The sequence below is a fragment of the Cydia pomonella genome, chromosome 11, assembly GCF_033807575.1.
Source record: "Cydia pomonella isolate Wapato2018A chromosome 11, ilCydPomo1, whole genome shotgun sequence".
NCBI classification, from domain to species: Eukaryota; Metazoa; Arthropoda; class Insecta; order Lepidoptera; family Tortricidae; genus Cydia; species Cydia pomonella.
This window is the reverse complement of record NC_084713.1, coordinates 20,863,360-20,884,777: the sequence shown is the minus strand read 5'-3', so window position 1 is coordinate 20,884,777 and position 21,418 is coordinate 20,863,360. Positions and strand designations below refer to the sequence as shown.

Genomic DNA, 21,418 nt, shown 5'->3' with positions numbered 1-21,418 from the left:
CCTTAAGGTGGTTCGATTTCCATACAAAAAACGATTGCGTTTTATGAAGTCATTACACACTATTACTACATAAATATGTGCGCATCTATCTACTTTCGACTATTAGTTTGCGCTTAATTGATAGAAAAACTATGTTTCATACAGAAATCACGCAAAAAACGTTATATTTTTCTATCAAAGTAACACCAAAATAACTCAAGAGTAAGCAACACCAAGAGAAAAGGACTCGAGTCGTTACACTCGAAAAACTCGAGCTTCTAACAAGTTTTTTTTTTTTTCATAAAAATAGGCAGGCGTTTGACCACGATCTCACCTGATGGTAAGTGATGATGCGGTCTACGATGGAGCACGCTTACCTATGAGATACCTAAAATTTACTCTAGCCTTGAAGAGACCCAGATTGTACTCATGCGGAAACACAGACTCGGGCAGGGCATTCCACTCCTTGGCAGTTCGCATAAAATAAATAAAAATATTAAATATAAATAAATAGGACATTATTACACAAATTAACTAAGTCCCACAGTAAGCTCAATAAGGCTTGTGTTGAGGGTACTTAGACAACGGTATATATAATATATAAATATTTATAAATACTTAAATACATAGAAAACACCCATGACTCAGGAACAAAATATCCAAGCTCATCACACGAATAAATGCCCTTACCAGGATTTGAACCCGGGACCATCAGCTTCATAGGCACACTACCCACTAGGCCAGACAGGTCGTAATGAGGTGGCATAAGGAATGTTAAAGCAAAACGCTTCGTGCGTATTTGTGGAATACCTACCAACAACAAAAACAAGACAAGTTGAAAAGAACTCGAGTTTAGACTTAATATGTGGATCTGAAAAACTGAGTCTAGTTTCAAAGCAGAGGACTCAAAGGACTCGAGTCTTAATCAACACTAGTTATGGTAGGTAAGTGTGTAATATCTTTCACAGTAAAACAAACAATGATACTTAATCACCTATATTTATAAAGTTATTTACAATATCTGTCAGCTTTCATCTTGCTCCGTCTGTCAAGTAGCGTCTCATGCAATATGCCCTCTGCTTTAGCTCTCTTCAACTCGGAAACTGACCCGTCGTTTAGTTTGAGTTTTTTATCTTGGAACTTCTGGAATTTTCTCCTGAAATTAAACAGAAAAGTTTTTATAAGTGCATTTTGCACCCGTAACTTGATCACGGAAATACGAATGATGAACATCGCAGCAATTGAGGTCAAATGAATGTTAAATAAGGCGCATGGCACACTGCAATCAGAGTCGCACGTCACTCCAAAGTTTGAGTGAGACAACGCTATACGCGTATTTTAGCGACATCCCGCTCGGACGATCCATAAAAATTATAAAATTAGGCCATATTAAATCTGACAACAGGCAATCCTATTTCTAAATAGTTCTGGGATTATCAATTTATCATACATTACAAAAATATGAAATTACACAGTTTCACAAAATATAAAACACATACCTAATTACAGAATAAGTGTTAATGATCTCATTATAGGTGATATGGTGTTAAAATATGTATAATTTGCGCTTGCTTGTAAATGCTTGTAAAGCATGCTGTGTACAGTCAGCGTCAAATACTTTGTAGCACTCAAAGTGGCCAAATAGTTCAGTACACCATACTAAATATATTGAGGTGTGCGTGGTAGTATAAGATATAGATATAAGTTGACGATGTACGTTGAGTTAGTGACACCATGTGGCATGTATGGGACTGAGAGGTGTAATGAAACACACGTTACTGCTTACTTACAATCGAGTGTCTGTATTGTCACTAACTCAACGTACATCGTCAACTTATATCTATATCTTATACTACCACGCACACCTCAATACGGTGTACCAAACTATTTGGCTACTTTGGTTTGTATTTGACGCTGACTGTACACTTGTTTTGGATCTCATGCTAGTTTTTTTTTATATTTGGCTATATAATTGTATATCTGGTGTTGCAGGCGTCCATAGGCTACGGTGACTGCTTACCATCAGGCGGGCAGTATCACTGGTTTGCCACCGACGTGGTATAAAAAAATTGTATGATTCTCATAATATTGTATGATATCTGGTTAGTGTACATAATTACGTAAAAATAAAATAAAATAGGGGTGACAGATGTAGACACATTGTCACTGGAAACTCCTTTTCTCCTTCACAACAAAAATTAAAATAAAAAAAAGTGCACCAGCAACAATAACCATGAGATGTGAAAAGACCTTAGAAAAAAGTTACAAACTCACACATAGTTAACTTCCACCTCATTAAGGTTCCCTTGCTCCTCGTCCGGCACCACCACGGTGTTCACCTCCTTGGTCTTGTTGCTGCGTATGCTGCAGAACTCCGTCTCTCCCGCTGCTGTGTTCCGAGCCACGACAGAGTCATCCTCCGGACTCACACACATGAATTTGTTTAGGGCGCTGAGGATTGCTGTCTTGCCTGTTAAATAATTGTGAAGAGATGGTAAGTAAAAATGTCACATTAATAATCTGTTAGGGCAAATATGGTGGCCCGCAGGTTTGCTCGTTGCTCTGCCGAAGTTAAGGTAACTCTATTTAGAGCCTTTTGCACAATTTTTTACACGAGCAGCCTGTGGATCTCGTATACCCAGAAACGGTACAACGCTCTCCGTGTACAGTACAACAATGCCTTCAGGATGATGATGGGGCTGCCTCGCTACTGCAGCGCATCGGGGATGTTTGCTGAAGCTAGGGTAGACTGTTTCTACACCACAATGTGGAAGCGGTGCACATCCCTGTCGCGTAGGGTGCGGGACAGCTCTAACATCATCCTGAGGGTATTTGCGTCAAGGTTTGACTGTCAGTACATGAATCATTGCCATATGATACATGTACTGACAGGCAAGCCAATATACTGTATGTAGAAATAGTATGTTATGTCATGTGTTTACTAACCTTAGTTGTAGGAAGACTAATTAATGTAAATGTGTAATTTAATATAGTATAATGTAATTACTAACAAACTATATGGGCCTATTTGACCTGAAATAAATGTATTGAATTGAATTGAAAATTGAATTGAATAATTGGACATAGATTAGGGAAAAGGATCTGTCCTCAAAAGTTTACGACTTAGATTACAATTTTACTGTTTTTGAGGGTAAATTATTAGTATAAATAATACAAGACCTTCTTGCCACACCGGCTCCCACTGCTCCATTGGCCCCACCGCGTCAGACCTCCCAATCACCACTCCCTCCTTTGACACTCCTAAATATTTCCCATAACCAGACTTTAGGGCAAACTTCGTTTCTCCAGCTGGGAAAGCCGTGAATATCTCCTCTGGCGCTGGCCCTTCGCCATCTCCGTGAGGCGCTCCAACGGTGAACAAGCCATTATCAAGCGCCGAAATGTAAGCATTGTTTCCAAACTCGATTGAAATGGGACCGACTACGTCTTCGATTTTCTCCACTTTCCACCATCCTCCATGCTTAATAGAATCTTCGTCTACTTTAGAACTGTCCGATTTGTCTTTATTCTTCTTGTGCTTACGCTTTTTTGCTCTGAAATAAATTTATAGAGAAATGATTAGGTTAAACATAGAAACAACAGAAACAACTAGATTCCTAAAATCTATGAAACCTACTTTGGTTTGTCGCCTTTTAAAATAAGTTTTCCTCTTTTCACTGCAGCATATTCGTCAGCCATGCTAAAATATGATACTAATTGGTGTTGAACACTGTTCTACTGTAAAATAATAATACTTTTTTGGGCAAACGCAAAAGGTTCAAATGAATTGACATTTTGACAGTTGACATGACATTGACATTTTAAGTAACTTTTTTATTCTTTCTGGATAGGCTAAGTTTGTTGGCCATACTGCCGAACGGGCACCGTAAAAGAACTGCGTCAAATTCATTGCTAAATTTGAGGCTTATTCAAAATATGATACAGTTATGAAAATTAAATAACAACAATAATATTTTACAGATTATTTGAAATTTATAAATCAAGTCACGTAGAGACCGCATAGGAATCATAAACAATCGTTGTCTATGCCAGTTTGCTCAGTTTGCTTCTGCACGCCATTTTGTAATTTTGAGCATGTTGATTTGTTCACGAAAATGATTATCCTAACGCTAGTATTTAATTCTAGGAGTATAATTGATTAAGTATAGTTTAATAAGATAAAAGAAGCAATACAGCAAAATGGATATGCCAGAAGTGAAGGCGTTCAACGCGGAGGTATTTGCGGTGTTACATTGCGATATCGTAATGGTCCGTGGCATCTTTATAACTTGTGTATTTTCCTTGCAGTTATCCGGGTTGTACGACAACAAGCCTCCGATCTCGAAGGCAAAGATGAGTGCTATCACACGGGGTGCTATTAAGGCTATAAAGTTCTACAAGCACGTCGTACATAGTGTTGAAAAGTTCATTCAAAAGTGCAAGCCAGAGTATAAAGTGCCAGGTTTATACGTGATAGATTCGATAGTACGGCAGTCGCGGCACCAATTCGGGCAGGATAAAGATGTGTTCGCGCCGCGGTTCGCTAAGAACATGCAACAGACCTTCGCGAACCTGTTCAGATGCCCTCCTGAAAATAAGGTAAGTGTCAAATATTGTAGGTTATGACTTATCATTCTTGACATTGTTGATTATGCTAAAAATCATAAAGTCTAAAGCTCCACGTAAATCTTTAAATAATTGTGAATGGGATGGATGTAAATCCACACGATATTTAATTCAAAATTTTATATTTATGAGGATGTTGAGTACCAATTCCCATTAATGAGAATGCTCCCGCCTACATAATTGTATAAAAATGCACAAAGAATGAACCATAGAAGTAATGTAAAAAAACCTTACATCTAAAAAATATATGACTGCAAGTTATATAAAAAAAATGTTTTTGGGTTGAAAATTTTTTATTGGTAAATTAATCTCTAGCTTATTAAAAGGCTTTGTATTATACAACAAAATTGCATTTGTCTTTGTAAGTTTTTGTTTGCGGGCTACGAACACTAATACACAACAAAATCATAATTTTTTCGTCATACTCCTCATAGTAATGCTCTTAATACATAAATTTCAGGGTAACATCATCCGAGTGCTAAACCTCTGGCAGAAGAACAATGTTTTCGGACCTGAGGTGATCCAGCCGCTAATGGATATGGCAGATCCTAATCATCCGCTACATCAGGAGATCCAGCAGCAACAAAATAATACTGCTAATGGTGAGGATGAAAATTCAGAATTTATCTTTTTTACATGTATATGAAAAAGGAAAATGGTTTTCTTCTCTTCTTCTCAGCATATATGTGTCCACTGCTGAACATATATCTTTTTCATGGATTTCTATGTTGTTTTGTATGTGGCGGTTCTATGCCAGGTTGGCCCTGCTGTCTTTCTGATATCGTCCGACTAATTAATGGTTTTGTTTGTGCTAGGCTCTGTATTTATGCTAGGGATCGGAACTGGTTTTGTGAAAAAACTTGAAAATAACCATAGATATCAGTTAACAAATTTTCTACTCCAAATGTAGGACTCAGTTGTGTTTTTAATTAATAACTTTGTATTATTAGATTGCCCAGTTAGAAATTAAATAATTAACAAAGAAGGAAAAAATTACGAAAAAATGAATTTGGACCCGGGTATGTCCTTAAACTACGTCCATAAGAGAGGTATGGGCATTGTGAATGTCATCTCGCTTTGTGTGGTAGGGCACAGCCAGTGGATGTCATTCCAGATCTAGAGCAGAGCCCAACTGAGGAAGTACCTCCACCTTACAGAAAACAGCAGCCAAATAACACTAGACCCTACTCATAGTGTTGTGTTCCTGCCGGTGAGTAAGGTTGCCAGAGCTCAATGAGGGGCGGGAGGGGGTTAGGGTCGGCAACGCGCATGTAACTCCTCTGGAGTTGCAGGCGTACATAGGCTACGGAGACTGCTTACCATCAGGCGGGCCGTATGCTTGTTTGCCACTGACGTAGTATAAAAAAAAAATGACATTTTCAATCCCATACAGAAAATACGTTTCTGATCCCTAATTTATGCAAACTGTTAAAACTCATGGATTGAAACGGGGAACTCCAAATCTGTCAAGTCTGAATTGACCTGAGGACCAAAGGCACACCTTTTCTTTTTTGTGGGCACGCTGGAATTTAAAGATTTTTGTTTTTTTCACAGACTTTTTTCATGAAGGCTCACAGGCCATAGGTTGGTTTGAATATATAGTTTACAATGACAGGCTTTCATGTCATGAAAATTTTGCTAACTCAAATATTCACACAAAAACGTCATATATTCCAGACTCCAGATAAAATCTGCAGTTAATTTTGACTTTGTTTTTCTATTGTTAACAAACAAAAAAAAACAGCTTATCTTATCATCAGTGATCAGAACTATGGGAGTAAAACTTTAACAAAACTTGTTAAGCGGACATAAAATAGTGCATACAGCCCTAAAAATATTCATGTCCATAGGGATAGGAATAGTATAGTACTTACAGCCATAAAAATATTTACATTTATAGATATTCGAATATGTTTAATATATAAGGCACTCTTTTTACGTCCGCTTGATAAGTTTTGTTAAAGTTTTACTCCCATAGTTCCGATCACTGCTTATCATGATTTTCGGGGTCCTCGCGGATACACTGACTCATAGGGATAGCGATAAAAACAGCTAATAGTTTTTGTTTTTTGTGATTAGGTGAGTCCACACAGAGCGGGCATACGCGAGAGGCAATTTCCTCCCAAAACTGCCAGTGTAGAAGTGTCTCGCGCGTATGCTCGCTCTGTGTGGACCCGGCTATTGATCCTGGTTCTCAAGGGGTTATATTGTGTTTAATAACATCAACATTTAATAATAAAATATGCTCACTTATTTCAGGGAGCAGTCTAACTCTGAATACCAGCCACAACACAGACAAGAAGATATCCCCAGTGCCGGCTCCGCTGCACACTCCTCCGGACAACTCTCCTATGGGTGATTCAGTAAGTTTGTTCATACACTTGAATTCTGTTAGGCCTTATAATTAGAGGTGAAAATATTTATTTTCCTCCTTTTTTTGCCTATTTTTTATAAACAACTTGCAATTTTAGATTTTATTTATATTTTTTATAGTGAGTAGTTACTCTATGCTTAAGTTTTTAGAATTTTTAGTTATCATTACGATTAGTTACTAGTTTTAACTAATACCTTGTGACTATTTACATTTCTAAAACAGTTCCATTTATTTACAATAAAATTTCATTTTGCACAGAAGTTCTGGCCATAAGTAGGGAACCAAATAATCAATGTACGATAGCGAAACAGTGGATTGTAAATTTTGGGGGGGTTTGATCGAAACGAAATATTACGAAAAATGCAAGTATACAAAAAAAATCTAAAATGCCTTGAAATTCAGATTGAAGGCATTAACCTGGTTTTAGAGGGGTTGTCAGCTCATCTTTCAAGCGAGGGCCCCGGAAATCAGGTCATGCACTCACCAGACCTCTAAGGATATCTGCACACACTCCATTGCCACCTACAGTGTAGGCATATAGGCATATCTTCCTTGATGACCGGTTTGGCCTAGTGGGTAGTGACCCTGCCTACGAAGCTGATGGTCCCGGGTTCAAATCCTGGTAAGGGCATTTGTTCGTGTGATGAGCATGAATATTTGTTCCTGAGTCATGGGTGTTTTCTATGTATTTAAGTATTTATAAATATTTATATATTATATATATCGTTGTCTAAGTACCCTCAACACAAGCCTTATTGAGCTTACTGTGGGACTTAGTCAATTTGTGTAATAATGTCCTATAAATATTTATTTATTATTTATTATTCCTTGTTTCACACAGTCACTATGAACATTGTCTATAAAATAATTTTCTCTTTAGTTCCAGGAGCAACCGTCAGGCAACCAAGGCGTGAAGTTCAACCGCAAGCTGCTCTCCAACGACTTCGAGTACGAGAGCGACGACGACGGCGCGCACGACGCGCACGCCGCGCACGCCACGCACGGCACGCACGGCACGCACGGCACGCACGGCACACACGGCACACATGCTCAGCCACAGCAGACCGCTGACACGTTGCCGTTGGGGAGGTATACCAGTTTTCCCTGGTTCAATCCCTGCATCCACTGTGAGGAGCAGGCATGCATGCCTCCGGCAAACCGCCTCTTGGAACATTTTTCTACGATATGAAGGTTTGTTTGGATAGGCTCCCCACAGTCACAGGCTGCTGTCGGTGAAATTATAAAACAGTATAAAGAGAGGTATGGGCACTGAATATCATCTCGCTTTGAGTGGTAGGGCACAGCACAGCAAATGTTATTCCAGATCTAGAGCAGAGCCCAACTGGGGAAGTACCACCTTACAGAAAATCACAGCCAAATAACACTAGACTCTACTCATAGTGTTGTGTTCCTGCCGGTGAGTAAGGTTGCCAGAGCTCAACGAGGCGAGCTCAATCAGGCGGGCCGTATGCTTGTTTGCCACCAACATAGTATAAAAAAGAAAAAAAATACTGAAACTATTGGGTTTTGTTTTATCTGAATGTTAGTCTTGACTACTCTTAACATGAGGACATGTTACTGTGGAGTTTCCAAATGCATTTTTAATGAGCTTGAAGATATTAAAACATCTGTTTTCTGACCTTCCTACCCTGATTTTTCTTTAACTTAACAAGATCGGGCACAGCCGCTCTAGCACATGATTGTGAGGCAGTATCTCCTCCTCCCTCCCTCTTTAATTAACACAGAAAGAGACGGGTTGTCTTATCCCGCCGCGAGATACTGTCGCGCCAATCATGTGCTAGGCCTACAGTAGCTGACAGAACAAATTAACTATGCAAGAATTAAAATATGCTAGCTAATAATATTCATTATTATTATTTAGTTTTAGACAGGCAGCTGATGCTGGTACGTCTAAATCAGAGTTCATTTAGATCAATTTACTATTTAGATAGTTTGTCAAGATTGTTTTTATATTGATTCACACTACAATAGTTCACAATTTCAGAGGGTAATTTTGCAATAAATAAATATTTTCCGGTTTTTTAACATTGTGCAGTTATACTTATATCTCACTAACACACTGTTTTGTTGCAGTATACTGACGAATCCTGAAATAATGCGGCAGCTGCAGAGCCTTCAGGCGCAAATGCAACTCATGACTGGAATGTCTGGAATGCAGATACCTGTAAGTATTTTTTAACCGACTTCAAGATTTCAAAAGAGGAGGTTATCAATTCGGTTGTTTTTTTTTTTTTTTAATGTTTGTTACTCCATAACTCCGTCATTTCTGAACCGATTTTAAAAATTATTTATTTGTTTGAATGTATATATATACAGATTGGTCCCGTTTATGTCAAAACTCAGTTCTGATGATGGGATCCATGAGGAATCGAGGGAACTCTTCAAATGTGAAAGGCATACATATAGTAATTTTTGTATTTTCTGTAACAAATCAAGCATTTACATTTAAAGAAGTGACATTTGATGAAGTGGAACTGCTGATGATGATCAGAATGGAACTCTTCAACGACGCATAGTACACGTTTGGCGATTTCTCCTCTTCGCTGTGTTTGTTAAGGAAATTAAATTTTCAAAACAAGTTTTTCTCAGGTTCGAGATCTGATGATGGGGTCCATGAGGAATCGAGGGAACTCTTCAAATATGAAAGGCATACATATAGTGATTTTTGTATTTTCTCTGACAAATCAAGCATTTACATTTAAAAAAGTGACATTTGATAAAGTGGAACTGCTGATGATGATCAGAATGGAACTCTTCAACGACGCATAGTGCATATTTGGCGATTTGTCCTCTTCGCTGTGTTTGTTAAGCAAATTAGATTTTCAAGACAAATTTTTGTCAAGTTCGAGTTCTGACGATGGGGTCCATGAGGACTCGAGGGAACTCCTCAAATGTTAAAGGCATATATATATAGTGATTAGTATTTTCATTAACAAATCAAGTATTTACATTTGTAGAAGTCATATTTGATGAAGTGGAATTGCTGATGATGGACAGAATGGACCTCTTCAATGATGCATAGTTCACGTTTGGCAATTTGTTCTCTTTGCCAAGCTGTTAGGTTTTCAAGGCACATTTTTATATTTCTATCCTATTTAGTTTTTTTAATAATTATCTGGTGCTTTATTTCATGCATGGTTTGAAATAATTTATCTTAAATACAGTCGAATACCCTATTGCGGGTATCTTACCAGTCAACCATAGGGCAAATCTGAAATGTGTCAAGGTGGGTGCAGTGGCAAAAAAAAACATGTTACATCCTTTTCTACATAATTAGGCGTAGGACGCTGTCTTTTTAATTTCATTGTATGAAATCTCAAATCAACAATAATCGTTCTTTCACCGGTCTCCCTCAATGAAGTCGGTCTTTTTTTCTTAAAAATTATTTACCTCACTATCGCCTTATATTTGTAGCAGTTTAGATAAAATAAATAGGCGAGGAAATTGCCTTGCGCGCATGCTTGCTCTGTGTGGACCCGCCTTAAGAAATAGATCAGAGATCCTGATAATTTTGGGTTCCTGCAACTCAGAATCACTAGCATATTCAATTCTGGTGCTAAAAATCAGTGTCCCAAAAATGTATATGGAAATTTTGGTTTCCACCGTGTCAAACACATACAAGTGTAATAATTAATAAAAAATAAAAAAATTAGGATATCTTTTTTTAATGGCAGCATAATGAACGAACGTAGGTAGAGAATGAGCCTAAAAATGCAAGCCTATGTTTACTTGGCACACCACCAAGCCGACCGGCCGTTTCGTCGCTCGTCGAATAAACCGGTTTTTATACCAGTACCCCTAGTGTAAGTTTTATGGACATCATAACGTGACGAACGCGTTTGCGTTAAGTGTCATTTTGTATAGGATTTTGAGTTTCCAAAACGTCCCGCTTGGCGCGCTCTTTCTAAATCACATACAAAATGAGACTAAACGCAAACGCGTACGTCACGTTTCGAAATCGAATTTATTTACACTAGGGGTACTGTTACAATAAAGTTCTTAAAACGTTGGCGTTCTTATGAATGTTCGGAGGAAAACCGGTTTTTACCGGTTCCGAGGCTTGTAAAAAAGTCCAGATTTATAAGAATTGGGTAGTCATTTTTTTTCTGAAAACGGTCAACGGTCTGCATATGTTGGTGTATTTGTAGCGTGTCCCACGTAGCATCGAAATTACTGAGTCTATTTCGATGATAATTCGTCTTTATGGCTCAGGTGACAGGCTAAATTTTTTACCAACTAAGAAAAAAGAGGTTCAGTTTGAAAACAAATCTGTACTAGTTTTAACTTGTGCTTTCAGTTCAACATAATTTGATAATTTTCATGTTAAGTCTACTTTAATCACACGAAATGTAAGTCCTTTCCTATGCTAACTTAATTTCTTATTTTTCAGAATTTAATGCCAATGATGACGGAGTTACAGCAGAATCAAAACCAACCATTTTTGGTGAGTATGTATACAAAAAATGAATACTTTTTTTCATGTAACCTTACTGTGGTTTTTCGGAATATCTATTAGAAAAACATTGTGTTTCGAATTGGTTTTTGGGGCCCTTAGGCATTTATAAAATACTAACTTTTGTCGTGTATGGATCAGAGTATTGGGGGGTTAGAAGTGTGGTGTGATGAGAGATATAATAAGGAATGAATATTATTATTTAGTTTATTTGATACACTAGCAGCTCTTGGAGCTGATGCGTGTATATAATAAATAAATATTATAGGACATTATTACACAAATTGACTAAGTCCCACAGTAAGCTCAATAAGGCTTGTGTTGAGGGTACTTAGACAACGATATATATAATATATAAACATGTATAAATACTTAAATACATAGAAAACACCCATGACTCAGGAACACCCATCCATCCATGCTCATCACACAAATACATGCCCTTACCAGGATTTGAACCCGGGACCATCAGCTTCACTACCTACTAGGCAGGGTCACTACCTACTAGGCCAAACCGGTCGTCTAACTTATATCGCAGCACTTGTGTTTATTTAGCACTTTTTACAGTTCTAAAATGTGTATCTAGTCTATTTTCGGTGCACTAACACCAGTTTCTGGTATAGAGTTCCACACATTTACTACACGATTTGGCCAGAAGTTTGATTAGTTTTTTAGAGTGTCCTATCACCCTTACATTATATCTTGATATGTATAGGTCTTAATATTTGAAACATCATAGTGTCTAGACAAGATTTTGTATGTCTCTAGTGGCTCTGTGAGTTGTAGAGTGTAGACCTCGCGATAAGCTTAGAAAATGTATAAATTATAAATGCGTATTTCATTGAGACATCACAGCAAACGCACAATGGTCTTGAGTGTCATAGATACTACTGGGGCTTGAGTCCTTTATACCAATTTCCGCCATAATCTTTTTCCAAGAAACGAAAAGACAAAATTTCACGAGAATCAGTTGACTAATGCGACCTGCAGAGGGGAACATTCGGACATACGCAAACATTTTTGCGCAAACTGAAATGGACTTTGCTAATGCTCGGTCGGCTAAAATTAAGTCATAAGTCATAAGTTATTTATTAGTAAAACCATACAATTAACTTTAAATTTCAATTTATCAAATAATAACTAATGGCTGTAGACCTCGCGAGCATAACTTAAAACTGAATAAATGTATTGCTCCGCCATTTTGAAATTTTTTCCAAAAACAATCGACAAAAAAAAACCATTGAATCATCGGACCTGCGGATCTATATCGGAATGCCTAAAGTTTTTTGGCCTAAATTATCATTGCCTAACATTATTTGGCATAACCATCACTTGCCCTAATACTCGTATGGCCGAATTGTGGTTGCCCTATTCCACAATGGCTGATTTAGTTTTGATGAGAACTGATAATTAGAGCAGTACCCATTAGGCCAAAACAGTTCGGGCATCACATTATAGTTCACACTATAATAGGGATTTCATGTAAAATGCAACAAACCCCCTAAGGATACTCACCATTAGGACAAAAATGCTTAACAGTCACTTGGCGCAATGATAATTTTGCATAATGTATTGTTTTACCTAAATGTTATGTTTTCACATTTAGGTAAAACAATACATTATGCAAAATTATCATTGCATGTTATGTTTTCACATTTAGGTAAAACAATACATTATGCAAAATTATCATTGCATGTTATGTTTTCACATTTAGGTAAAACAATACATTATGCAAAATTATCATTGCGCCAAGTGACTGTTTTGCCAAGTGATCATTAGTCCATAGCAGTTAGGCCAAGTGATTTTAGGCCAAACGTTGTTAGGTATTCAGAAGGACACCCCGGACCTGCTCACAAAATTTCCCGAGAATCGGTTGAGAAATGCGACCTGCAGAGAACATATACGCAAGCATTTTTGCCTAGAAGCCAAAACGGAGACTCGCTAACGATATTTTTTTTTTTCAGAACAAAGAACAGCAGAAACAGAATGAGTCCAAAGATGACATGGTCGAATCCGACATCGAGTTTGTAGAGACTGGGCCGCAGGTCATTGAAATACCCGATGCCAATGATTCCAGGTCAGTTTTCACTTTATTTAATCTTTATTGCACATAAGAAAACACACTGTACAAAAGGCGAACTCTACCAGTCAACCTTTAGGCAAAGGAGATAAGCTGTAGGCGGTGCAAAATCATGAGGTATATGTTACAATTTGGTACCGTATGAACACAATATAATCATAAGAAATACATAAACATATATATATGCGGTTTTTTCGTTTTTTGACAAAGTTGCGTTCGGCGCTCGGGGTCACAAATTTGATTATTCATTGAGCTAACATCATCAAGTCTGCAAAAATCAGAACTACCCGATTTGACGCAAACGAACCCTTTCTTCTCTTGGTTAACAATATTGTATTATTCTGTTTGTATGCCAGGAGCCCCTCCCCCCGGCGGCGCCACCGTTCGCGCTCTCGCTCCCGCGGCCGGCGCCGGCGCAGTCGCTCTCGCTCCCGCTCCAGCCGCTCGCCGCGGCGGAGGCGAGACAAGGACCGCGACCGAGAACGGGACAGGTAAGACAGGAGCCCCTCCCCCCGGCGGCGCCACCGATCGCGCTCTCGCTCCCGCGGCCGGCGCCGGCGCAGTCGCTCTCGCTCCCGCTCCAGCCGCTCGCCGCGGCGGAGGCGAGACAAGGACCGCGACCGGGAACGGGACAGGTAAGACAGGAGCCCCTCCCCCCGGCGGCGCCACCGTTCGCGCTCTCGCTCCCGCGGCCGGCGCCGGCGCAGTCGCTCTCGCTCCCGCTCCAGCCGCTCGCCGCGGCGGAGGCGAGACAAGGACCGCGACCGGGAACGGGACAGGTAAGACAGGAGCCCCTCCCCCCGGCGGCGCCACCGTTCGCGCTCTCGCTCCCGCGGCCGGCGCCGGCGCAGTCGCTCTCGCTCCCGCTCCAGCCGCTCGCCGCGGCGGAGGCGAGACAAGGACCGCGACCGGGAACGGGACAGGTAAGACAGGAGCCCCTCCCCCCGGCGGCGCCACCGTTCGCGCTCTCGCTCCCGCGGCCGGCGCCGGCGCAGTCGCTCTCGCTCCCGCTCCAGCCGCTCGCCGCGGCGGAGGCGAGACAAGGACCGCGACCGGGAACGGGACAGGTAAGACAGGAGCCCCTCCCCCCGGCGGCGCCACCGATCGCGCTCTCGCTCCCGCGGCCGGCGCCGGCGCAGTCGCTCTCGCTCCCGCTCCAGCCGCTCGCCGCGGCGGAGGCGAGACAAGGACCGCGACCGGGAACGGGACAGGTAAGACAGGAGCCCCTCCCCCCGGCGGCGCCACCGTTCGCGCTCTCGCTCCCGCGGCCGGCGCCGGCGCAGTCGCTCTCGCTCCCGCTCCAGCCGCTCGCCGCGGCGGAGGCGAGACAAGGACCGCGACCGGGAACGGGACAGGTAAGACAGGAGCCCCTCCCCCCGGCGGCGCCACCGTTCGCGCTCTCGCTCCCGCGGCCGGCGCCGGCGCAGTCGCTCTCGCTCCCGCTCCAGCCGCTCGCCGCGGCGGAGGCGAGACAAGGACCGCGACCGGGAACGGGACAGGTAAGACAGGAGCCCCTCCCCCCGGCGGCGCCACCGATCGCGCTCTCGCTCCCGCGGCCGGCGCCGGCGCAGTCGCTCTCGCTCCCGCTCCAGCCGCTCGCTTTTTTCCAAAAACTTATTATCTTACTTCACATTATTATGGATAAGAATAATACACTTTATTTGCAGAGATCGGGATCGTGACAGAGATAGAAATAAGGATAATAAGAGTCACAAAGAAAGGGAAGCTGACAAGGAGAAACAGAGGGAACGGGAGAAGAAAGGTTTGCCACCGATTAAGAAGGAAAATCTAAGTGGTAAGTTATTAATAATTTGTTCTTAACTTTATTTTGTATTAACTAGTAGAGATATTTAATAATTGTCAAATTAAATACGTTAGATATTTTACACCATACAATTTAAGTGAATATTTCAGGAGTAATCGTAAATTGAAGTTTCATTTCGAGCCATATAACTTGTACGAAATGCTAAAGACGTTATCCATAGTTAGTCCTAATTTTTACCACCTTATGCGCTGGGATCGCTTTACTCGCCCCCACCATGTACTTCGCACGGTCCCAATAGAGGCGGCTCGTTTTCTTTGGATCTGTTTAAGGCGCAGGGTAGGGCAAGGCATTCTCCATACAAACCTTGTGCAAGTTTTATCGGTTAGTTTTGGCACTAGCATTTAATTTCATATTTTTTGCTTGTATATATTGGATATACGCAGAACTTCATGAATAAATTTTTCTTTATTAAAAAATAATAATAATACATCAAGCCCTAGCTAACAGAAAAATAAGCATATTTACCAAAAATAATAACTGTAGCGCAAACACAAACGAAGACAAACGCGCGCAAAGTTTGTATGGAAAGAGCTTGCCCTACCCTTCACCTTAAGAGGCTGTCAATACCTAAAGCGCGCACACTGTCTATTTGTGTCGGAGTAAATGAGATAGCACTGTCGCATGTTACTGGGCCTGGGCAAGGGAATAATAAGAAAAATATTTAAATAAAAAAAAGTTGATTATTAGTGTAATATTTTACTCAACAGCGGTTTAGATATAAATGTTTTGAAATTGTGATTTTATTATTATTATTATTTTTTTTTTATTGTATTTTTGTTGTGGCAGTAGCAACAGCCTCCTAAGGACGTTGGCTGAACGCCTTGATTGCCATCTCACGAGCTACTGGGTAGACGTGTTGATAGGCAAGGCTAAATGAGCTGGATGATTTAATTTTAATTTAGTTTTATGTAAATTAATTGGTACTAACGTAGGGTGTAAGATTTTTTTTTGCTGTTACTAACAAAATTTATGGATCCTATCGGTCTGAAATAAATGATTTTTATTTTTATTTTTTTATTTTTTTTAATTGCAGACCCATAAGTCAAAACAATAAAAACATAGAACCGTTTAATTGTGATTTTAAGACCGATCTTTGCAATTATTTTCTATCGAGCCGATTCCGTTCAATCATGTATCGAGTACAACCACGGTCTTTGAAATATAATTAATATGAACATATATTTTTCTTACTTGACTAAAACAAATAGTCTTTCTTAAAAAACTGTTTAAGTAACATCAATTCCAAGGACATTGGGTGTTGACAGCCTCTTAAGGCTTAACGGCATATTCACCATCTGGACACATGAACACGCGACAATCGTTGCAGTGTGCAGCACGACCCTGTGGGTGGGCCACCTGTCCAAGCTGGCCACGCAGGAGGAGCTGTCGGACCTGTTCGGGGCCGGGGGCGGCGTGGTGTCCATCGACGTGGTGGCGCCGCGCGGCTGCGCCTTCGTGGTGATGGAGCGGCGCCGCGACGCGCACAAGGCCCTCACCACGCTCAACAAACACAAGCTGCACTCTAAAGAGATCGCGGTCAGTATATTTGGGAGAATCAACTTTTTAGCGTCACTCGTGCCATGGTTACGATTAGTTGTCCAGGGGACAAAAGTTCATTGAAATACTCATTTTATCGTACTTAAATGTATTAAACTTGCGTTTTTGTGGTCGTTATAACCAATGTCCATAATGGGCCCCCTACTAAGCATGTTAATGGAACGTCATACAACGTCTCTTCAAACAAACTGTGCCACTGTTGTCCCTTGGAAAACGGGACAGGATAGCAAAACAAAAAAAGTTGATTCACCCATTTAATAATCAGAGCCCGTAACTTTCATGCCGTTGACAGAAAAATGACGTCACGTTACATTCGAATTAGGATTTTCGTAATAATTAATCATTTGTCAACCTCTTTAGGTAACTGATACGTATACTTGACAATCAGTATAGAAACGTCTAGCTGACTTTCATTTCGTTGTCACACAAATAAATAATAGATTATTAATTTATGAAATAATACATATTTTTGGTTTTTAACAGCGTAACAAGCTTTTATTCACGAGACAAGTATTTATTATAATACCCATCAATAAGTAAGTTATCTAAATTTGTAGTAACTCCCTGTATGTTAAATTACATCATTTTTGCGTCAACGGCATGAAAAGTACGGGCCCTGTTAATAATTATTATATAAAAAAAAAACCGACTGCAGACTAAAAAAGAGGAAAACAAGCCCCACAAGAATATTGTTGTTGATGGTAAGTATCGCAGGCGGGGACCAACAGAGGGTTACTTATAGTCATTTTGGTTGTTTTTTGTCTTTTTACAATATATCTTATACCTTTAAACGAGCAATTCTTGTATATATATAAATATATATATTTCTGTGATCTCGGAAACGGCTCTAACGATTTCGCTGAAATTTGGTATATGGGGGTTTTTGGGGGTATACAATCTATCTTATACCTTTAAACGAGCAATTCGTGTATATATATAAATATATATATTTCTGTGATCTCGGAAACGGCTCTAACGATTTCGCTGAAATTTGGTATATGGGGGTTTTTGGGGGTATACAATCTATCTTATACCTTTAAACGAGCAATTCGTGTATATATATAAATATATATATTTCTGTGATCTCGGAAACGGCTCTAACGATTTCGCTGAAATTTGGTATATGGGGGTTTTTGGGGGTATACAATCTATCTAGATTAGTCTTATGTTTGGGAAAACGCGTGTTTTCGAGTTTCCATGCGTTTTTCTTTCGACGCAGAATATGGTCGCTAATTTCTTGTTGCCGGCCGCTGTCCGTCTGGTCCAACGGGTTAAGACGCGGACTGCTAAACGAGTGTTACGGGTTCGAATCTCGCCCGGTGACTAACTTTTTTTTTTTTTTTATATGTTCAAGTTTATATATAATTTTTTAATTTTTATTGTTTTAGACAAGTTTAATTTAGTAAAAAATGTAGTTAAGATTATCACCTGTAGACCACCATATTACAATAAATAGTTATAACCGAGCAAAGCTCGGTCGCCCAGGTACTTTTTTTTTATTTATAACTTTTTAGCGAAGTGCTGGTGGCCTAGCGGTAAGAGCGTGCGACTTGCAATCGTCAAAAGGTCTGATGGCAGTCGCTTTCGTAAAAACTAGTGCCTACGCCAAATCTTGGGATTAGTTGTCAAGCGGACCCCAGGCTCCCTTGAGCCGTGGCAAATGCCGGGACAACGCGAGGAAGAAGATTTATAACTTTTTAGTTACCTCCAGAAAAACATCCTATGACACTCCCGTGATCAGGACGAATCTAACGATACCTCATACATCAAAATCCATCAAGCCGTTTAGGCTACAGGAGGCCACAAAGAAACAGACATACATACATACACTCGAAAAACATTACCCTCCTCCCTTTGGCAGTCGGGTAATAATATATAAATAAATAAACGTTTATTCACGTGTCATGCCTTATAAAGAGACAGAGTGGTTTGTTGGCAGACGAAACTTCTATAATATGCAAGCTACGTAGTCTATATGTAACTTATATTATTATCTATTTAACCCTTACCGTATGCGCAGCCCTATATGGCAGTTATAATTTTCAATTCTATTGATAGCCATTACAGTTTATTTTTAAACAGGTATAATAGATTTTATACATACAGGTAAAATAGTAGGATTATTTACAGGACATAACACACTTAACAAACACCTACACAATATGGGTAAAATAGACAGCCCCATGTGCAGAGCGTGCATGGAAGAAGAAGAAACAACAAAACATATTCTCCTAGACTGCAAACAGGTAGAAGTATACAGGAACAAATACCTAGCGACTCCGTGCACACTAGGAGAGGCAATTAGCAACCTGAAAACTTTGCTAGGCTTCGTGGAGGAGCTGGGGTGGTTAGAGTAGCGCTACCTCGTTTCACGCAAAATAGACACAATGGTTGTCGATTTGCGGAAAATGCCCAGAAGCACTAACTAACTAACTAATAGATTTTATAAGTTGTAAAACAGTTGATATTTTAGAGCAGTGATAACAACCAATAAAAAAAACATCAACATAATAGCGATCGCCAGGCAAGAGGAACTGTCCCACTAAGCCCTCACTTCGCTATAAACATAAGCTGTATTCTAAGTAGATTGCGGTTCGTATTAGAGATGCAACGGATAGTGGTTTGGCCGAATACCGAATATCCGGCGGAACTATGAGGCCGAATAGCTGCATTTGGCTAGAAGTTTTACCTAAAATGAAGTAAATTCGAACGCGGGTGCGTCCGCTGTGCAAGTTGCAACTTGTTTCCCGCTGTAGGCAGTCTTTGATAGAAATTGCGCAGCAGCTGTGCTGATTGCATTCCGGACATGGCGGTGCGTTAGTGTTCGTCGTGTGTAAAAAAAAAATCTCATGTTTTCGTACTATCTATGAATATAAAGGTAGTTTCAAACATTATTCTGATCTTAATAATTGATTACTTGTAGTTTGTTACTTTTTTTACCCCTCGTTTATCGTTATCTACGTATTACTACGAAGTACTATGTACTATTACTACTACGTATTACTACGTACTATATTTTTTATATTTTTTGTATTATTTTTTAACGATTTGATTAGTTATATGAACGACTCTATTCCAAATTTAAAGTTAATATTTTTCACTGATGACACCAACGCTATAGTGTCCGCTGATTGTATAACAGAACTTAATGTGGTCGTAAATAGCGCCCTTGATGCATTTTCTATATCGTTCTCAGTAAATAATCTTACATTGAATAGTAGCAAAACTAAATCGAGTTTATTTAATACTAGTCCTAGATGCACCGATTCCTTATTTCTTAATATAAATGGAGAAATAGTGGAACAAGTTGAGGTTGTAAAATTCTTGGGCGTTTTGATTGACTCTAACCTAAATTGGAAGCCGCAATTACAGGATTTAAATAATTCAATGAGTTCAGGTTGTTTTGCTTTGAGGAGTTTACGGGAAGAAACAAAAATTGAACAGCTTAAGGGGGTCTACTACGCACTCATCGAATCTAAATTGCGATATAGTATTAAATTGTGGGGTAACAGTTACCAATATAAAACTAAAAGTGCTTTCTTGATGCAAAAAAGGGCTATCCGAATCATAGTTCGAATACCACGGTGGGAATCGTGCAGCATTTAACCTTTTGAACGGCACGCCTATCGCACGCGGCGCGTAATCGTGAACCTTATCGGTACGCATGAAGGTTGATATTGGGCTGTAGCCGCGCGCGTCATATGACGTCTTTGGCGGTCAAAAGGTTAAAAAAACTTAAGATCTTGATTGTGCCTTGCTTTTATATTTTAGTTCTCCTGTCAGGTTTAGTCAAAATTTAGAGGAAACTGAAAGCGATTAAGAGAGAGCCTTGAGACTTGCAACGAGAAGAAAAGACCTTAAAAATAGTTTAGTGCCAAAATTCAAAATTGTACAACATTCAGCAAGCTACCTGGTAGTTCATCTTTTTAATAAATTACCGATAGAGTATAAACAGATCTCTGCTGACTGTAAGGTGTTCAAGCGCAAGTTAAAGGCTTTTCTTGTAGAAAAATGTTATTACTCTATAAATGAATTTGTAAATGACATATTTTAATTTTATTGAATATTGTAATAGTAACCATCTTTTTTATTAAATTTAATAATTTTCTTCTAGTTAATTATTTTACTAGAAGTGTAACAAGTAGGTATTGATCATCCGTCGTATCGCAGGTGGCGTGGGCCCCCGGCAAGGGCGTGAAGGGGCGCGAGTGGAAGGACTACTGGGAGGCCGAGCTCGGCGTGTCCTACCTGCCGTGGGCCGCGCTGCACGCGCGCTGGGTGCTCGGCGCGCTGTCCCTGGACGCGCTGGAGGACGGCGGCGCCGTCGACGAGGAGACGCTCCCGCCGTGGCTGCCTCCCAGGGTAAGTCTAGATACCTGCCGTGGGCCGCGCTGCACGCGCGCTGGGTGCTCGGCGCGCTGTCCCTGGACGCGCTGGAGGACGGCGGCGCCGTCGACGAGGAGACGCTCCCGCCGTGGCTGCCTCCCAGGGTAAGTCTAGATA

The 21,418-nt window shown here is 40.3% G+C and overlaps 2 protein-coding genes across 2 annotated transcripts in view; one reads left to right on the top strand and one right to left on the bottom strand.

Moving 5' to 3' along the window:
- Positions 1–959: 959 nt before the first annotated feature.
- Positions 960–3,797, bottom strand: LOC133522519 (protein FRG1 homolog). The gene is made up of 4 exons (XM_061857881.1): positions 3,617–3,797; positions 3,160–3,533; positions 2,254–2,449; positions 960–1,135 (listed from the first exon to the last, which is right to left on the bottom strand). Exons 1-4 carry the CDS (start codon positions 3,676–3,678, stop codon positions 988–990), a joined length of 780 nt encoding a protein of 259 aa, XP_061713865.1. The 5' UTR covers positions 3,679–3,797; the 3' UTR covers positions 960–987.
- A 247-nt stretch (positions 3,798–4,044) lies between these two features.
- Positions 4,045–21,418, top strand: part of LOC133522533 (SR-related and CTD-associated factor 4) — a 42,720-nt gene continuing 25,346 nt past the window's right edge. The window contains exons 1-12 of the mRNA XM_061857898.1: positions 4,045–4,215; positions 4,288–4,578; positions 5,066–5,207; positions 6,865–6,968; positions 7,860–8,068; positions 9,074–9,164; positions 11,391–11,444; positions 13,418–13,530; positions 13,890–14,024; positions 15,201–15,328; positions 16,686–16,894; positions 21,086–21,277. Of these exons, the coding sequence (XP_061713882.1) occupies positions 4,180–4,215; positions 4,288–4,578; positions 5,066–5,207; positions 6,865–6,968; positions 7,860–8,068; positions 9,074–9,164; positions 11,391–11,444; positions 13,418–13,530; positions 13,890–14,024; positions 15,201–15,328; positions 16,686–16,894; positions 21,086–21,277 (1,704 nt within the window). The 5' untranslated portion in view covers positions 4,045–4,179. The remainder of the gene's footprint in view (positions 4,216–4,287; positions 4,579–5,065; positions 5,208–6,864; positions 6,969–7,859; positions 8,069–9,073; positions 9,165–11,390; positions 11,445–13,417; positions 13,531–13,889; positions 14,025–15,200; positions 15,329–16,685; positions 16,895–21,085; positions 21,278–21,418) is intronic.

What these genes read in the sequence shown, in the direction of transcription:
- LOC133522519 (XM_061857881.1), bottom strand. Translation starts at nt 3,678, where the DNA reads ATGGCTGACGAATATGCTGCAGTGAAAAGAGGAAAACTTATTTTAAAA. An exon ending in TTAAAAGGCGACAAACCAAA is followed by an intron (nt 3,534 to 3,616) that starts GTAGGTTTCATA and finishes AATTTATTTCAG; the next exon opens with AGCAAAAAAGCGTAAGCACA. An exon ending in GGAGCCGGTGTGGCAAGAAG is followed by an intron (nt 2,450 to 3,159) that starts GTCTTGTATTAT and finishes ATTATTTAACAG; the next exon opens with GCAAGACAGCAATCCTCAGC.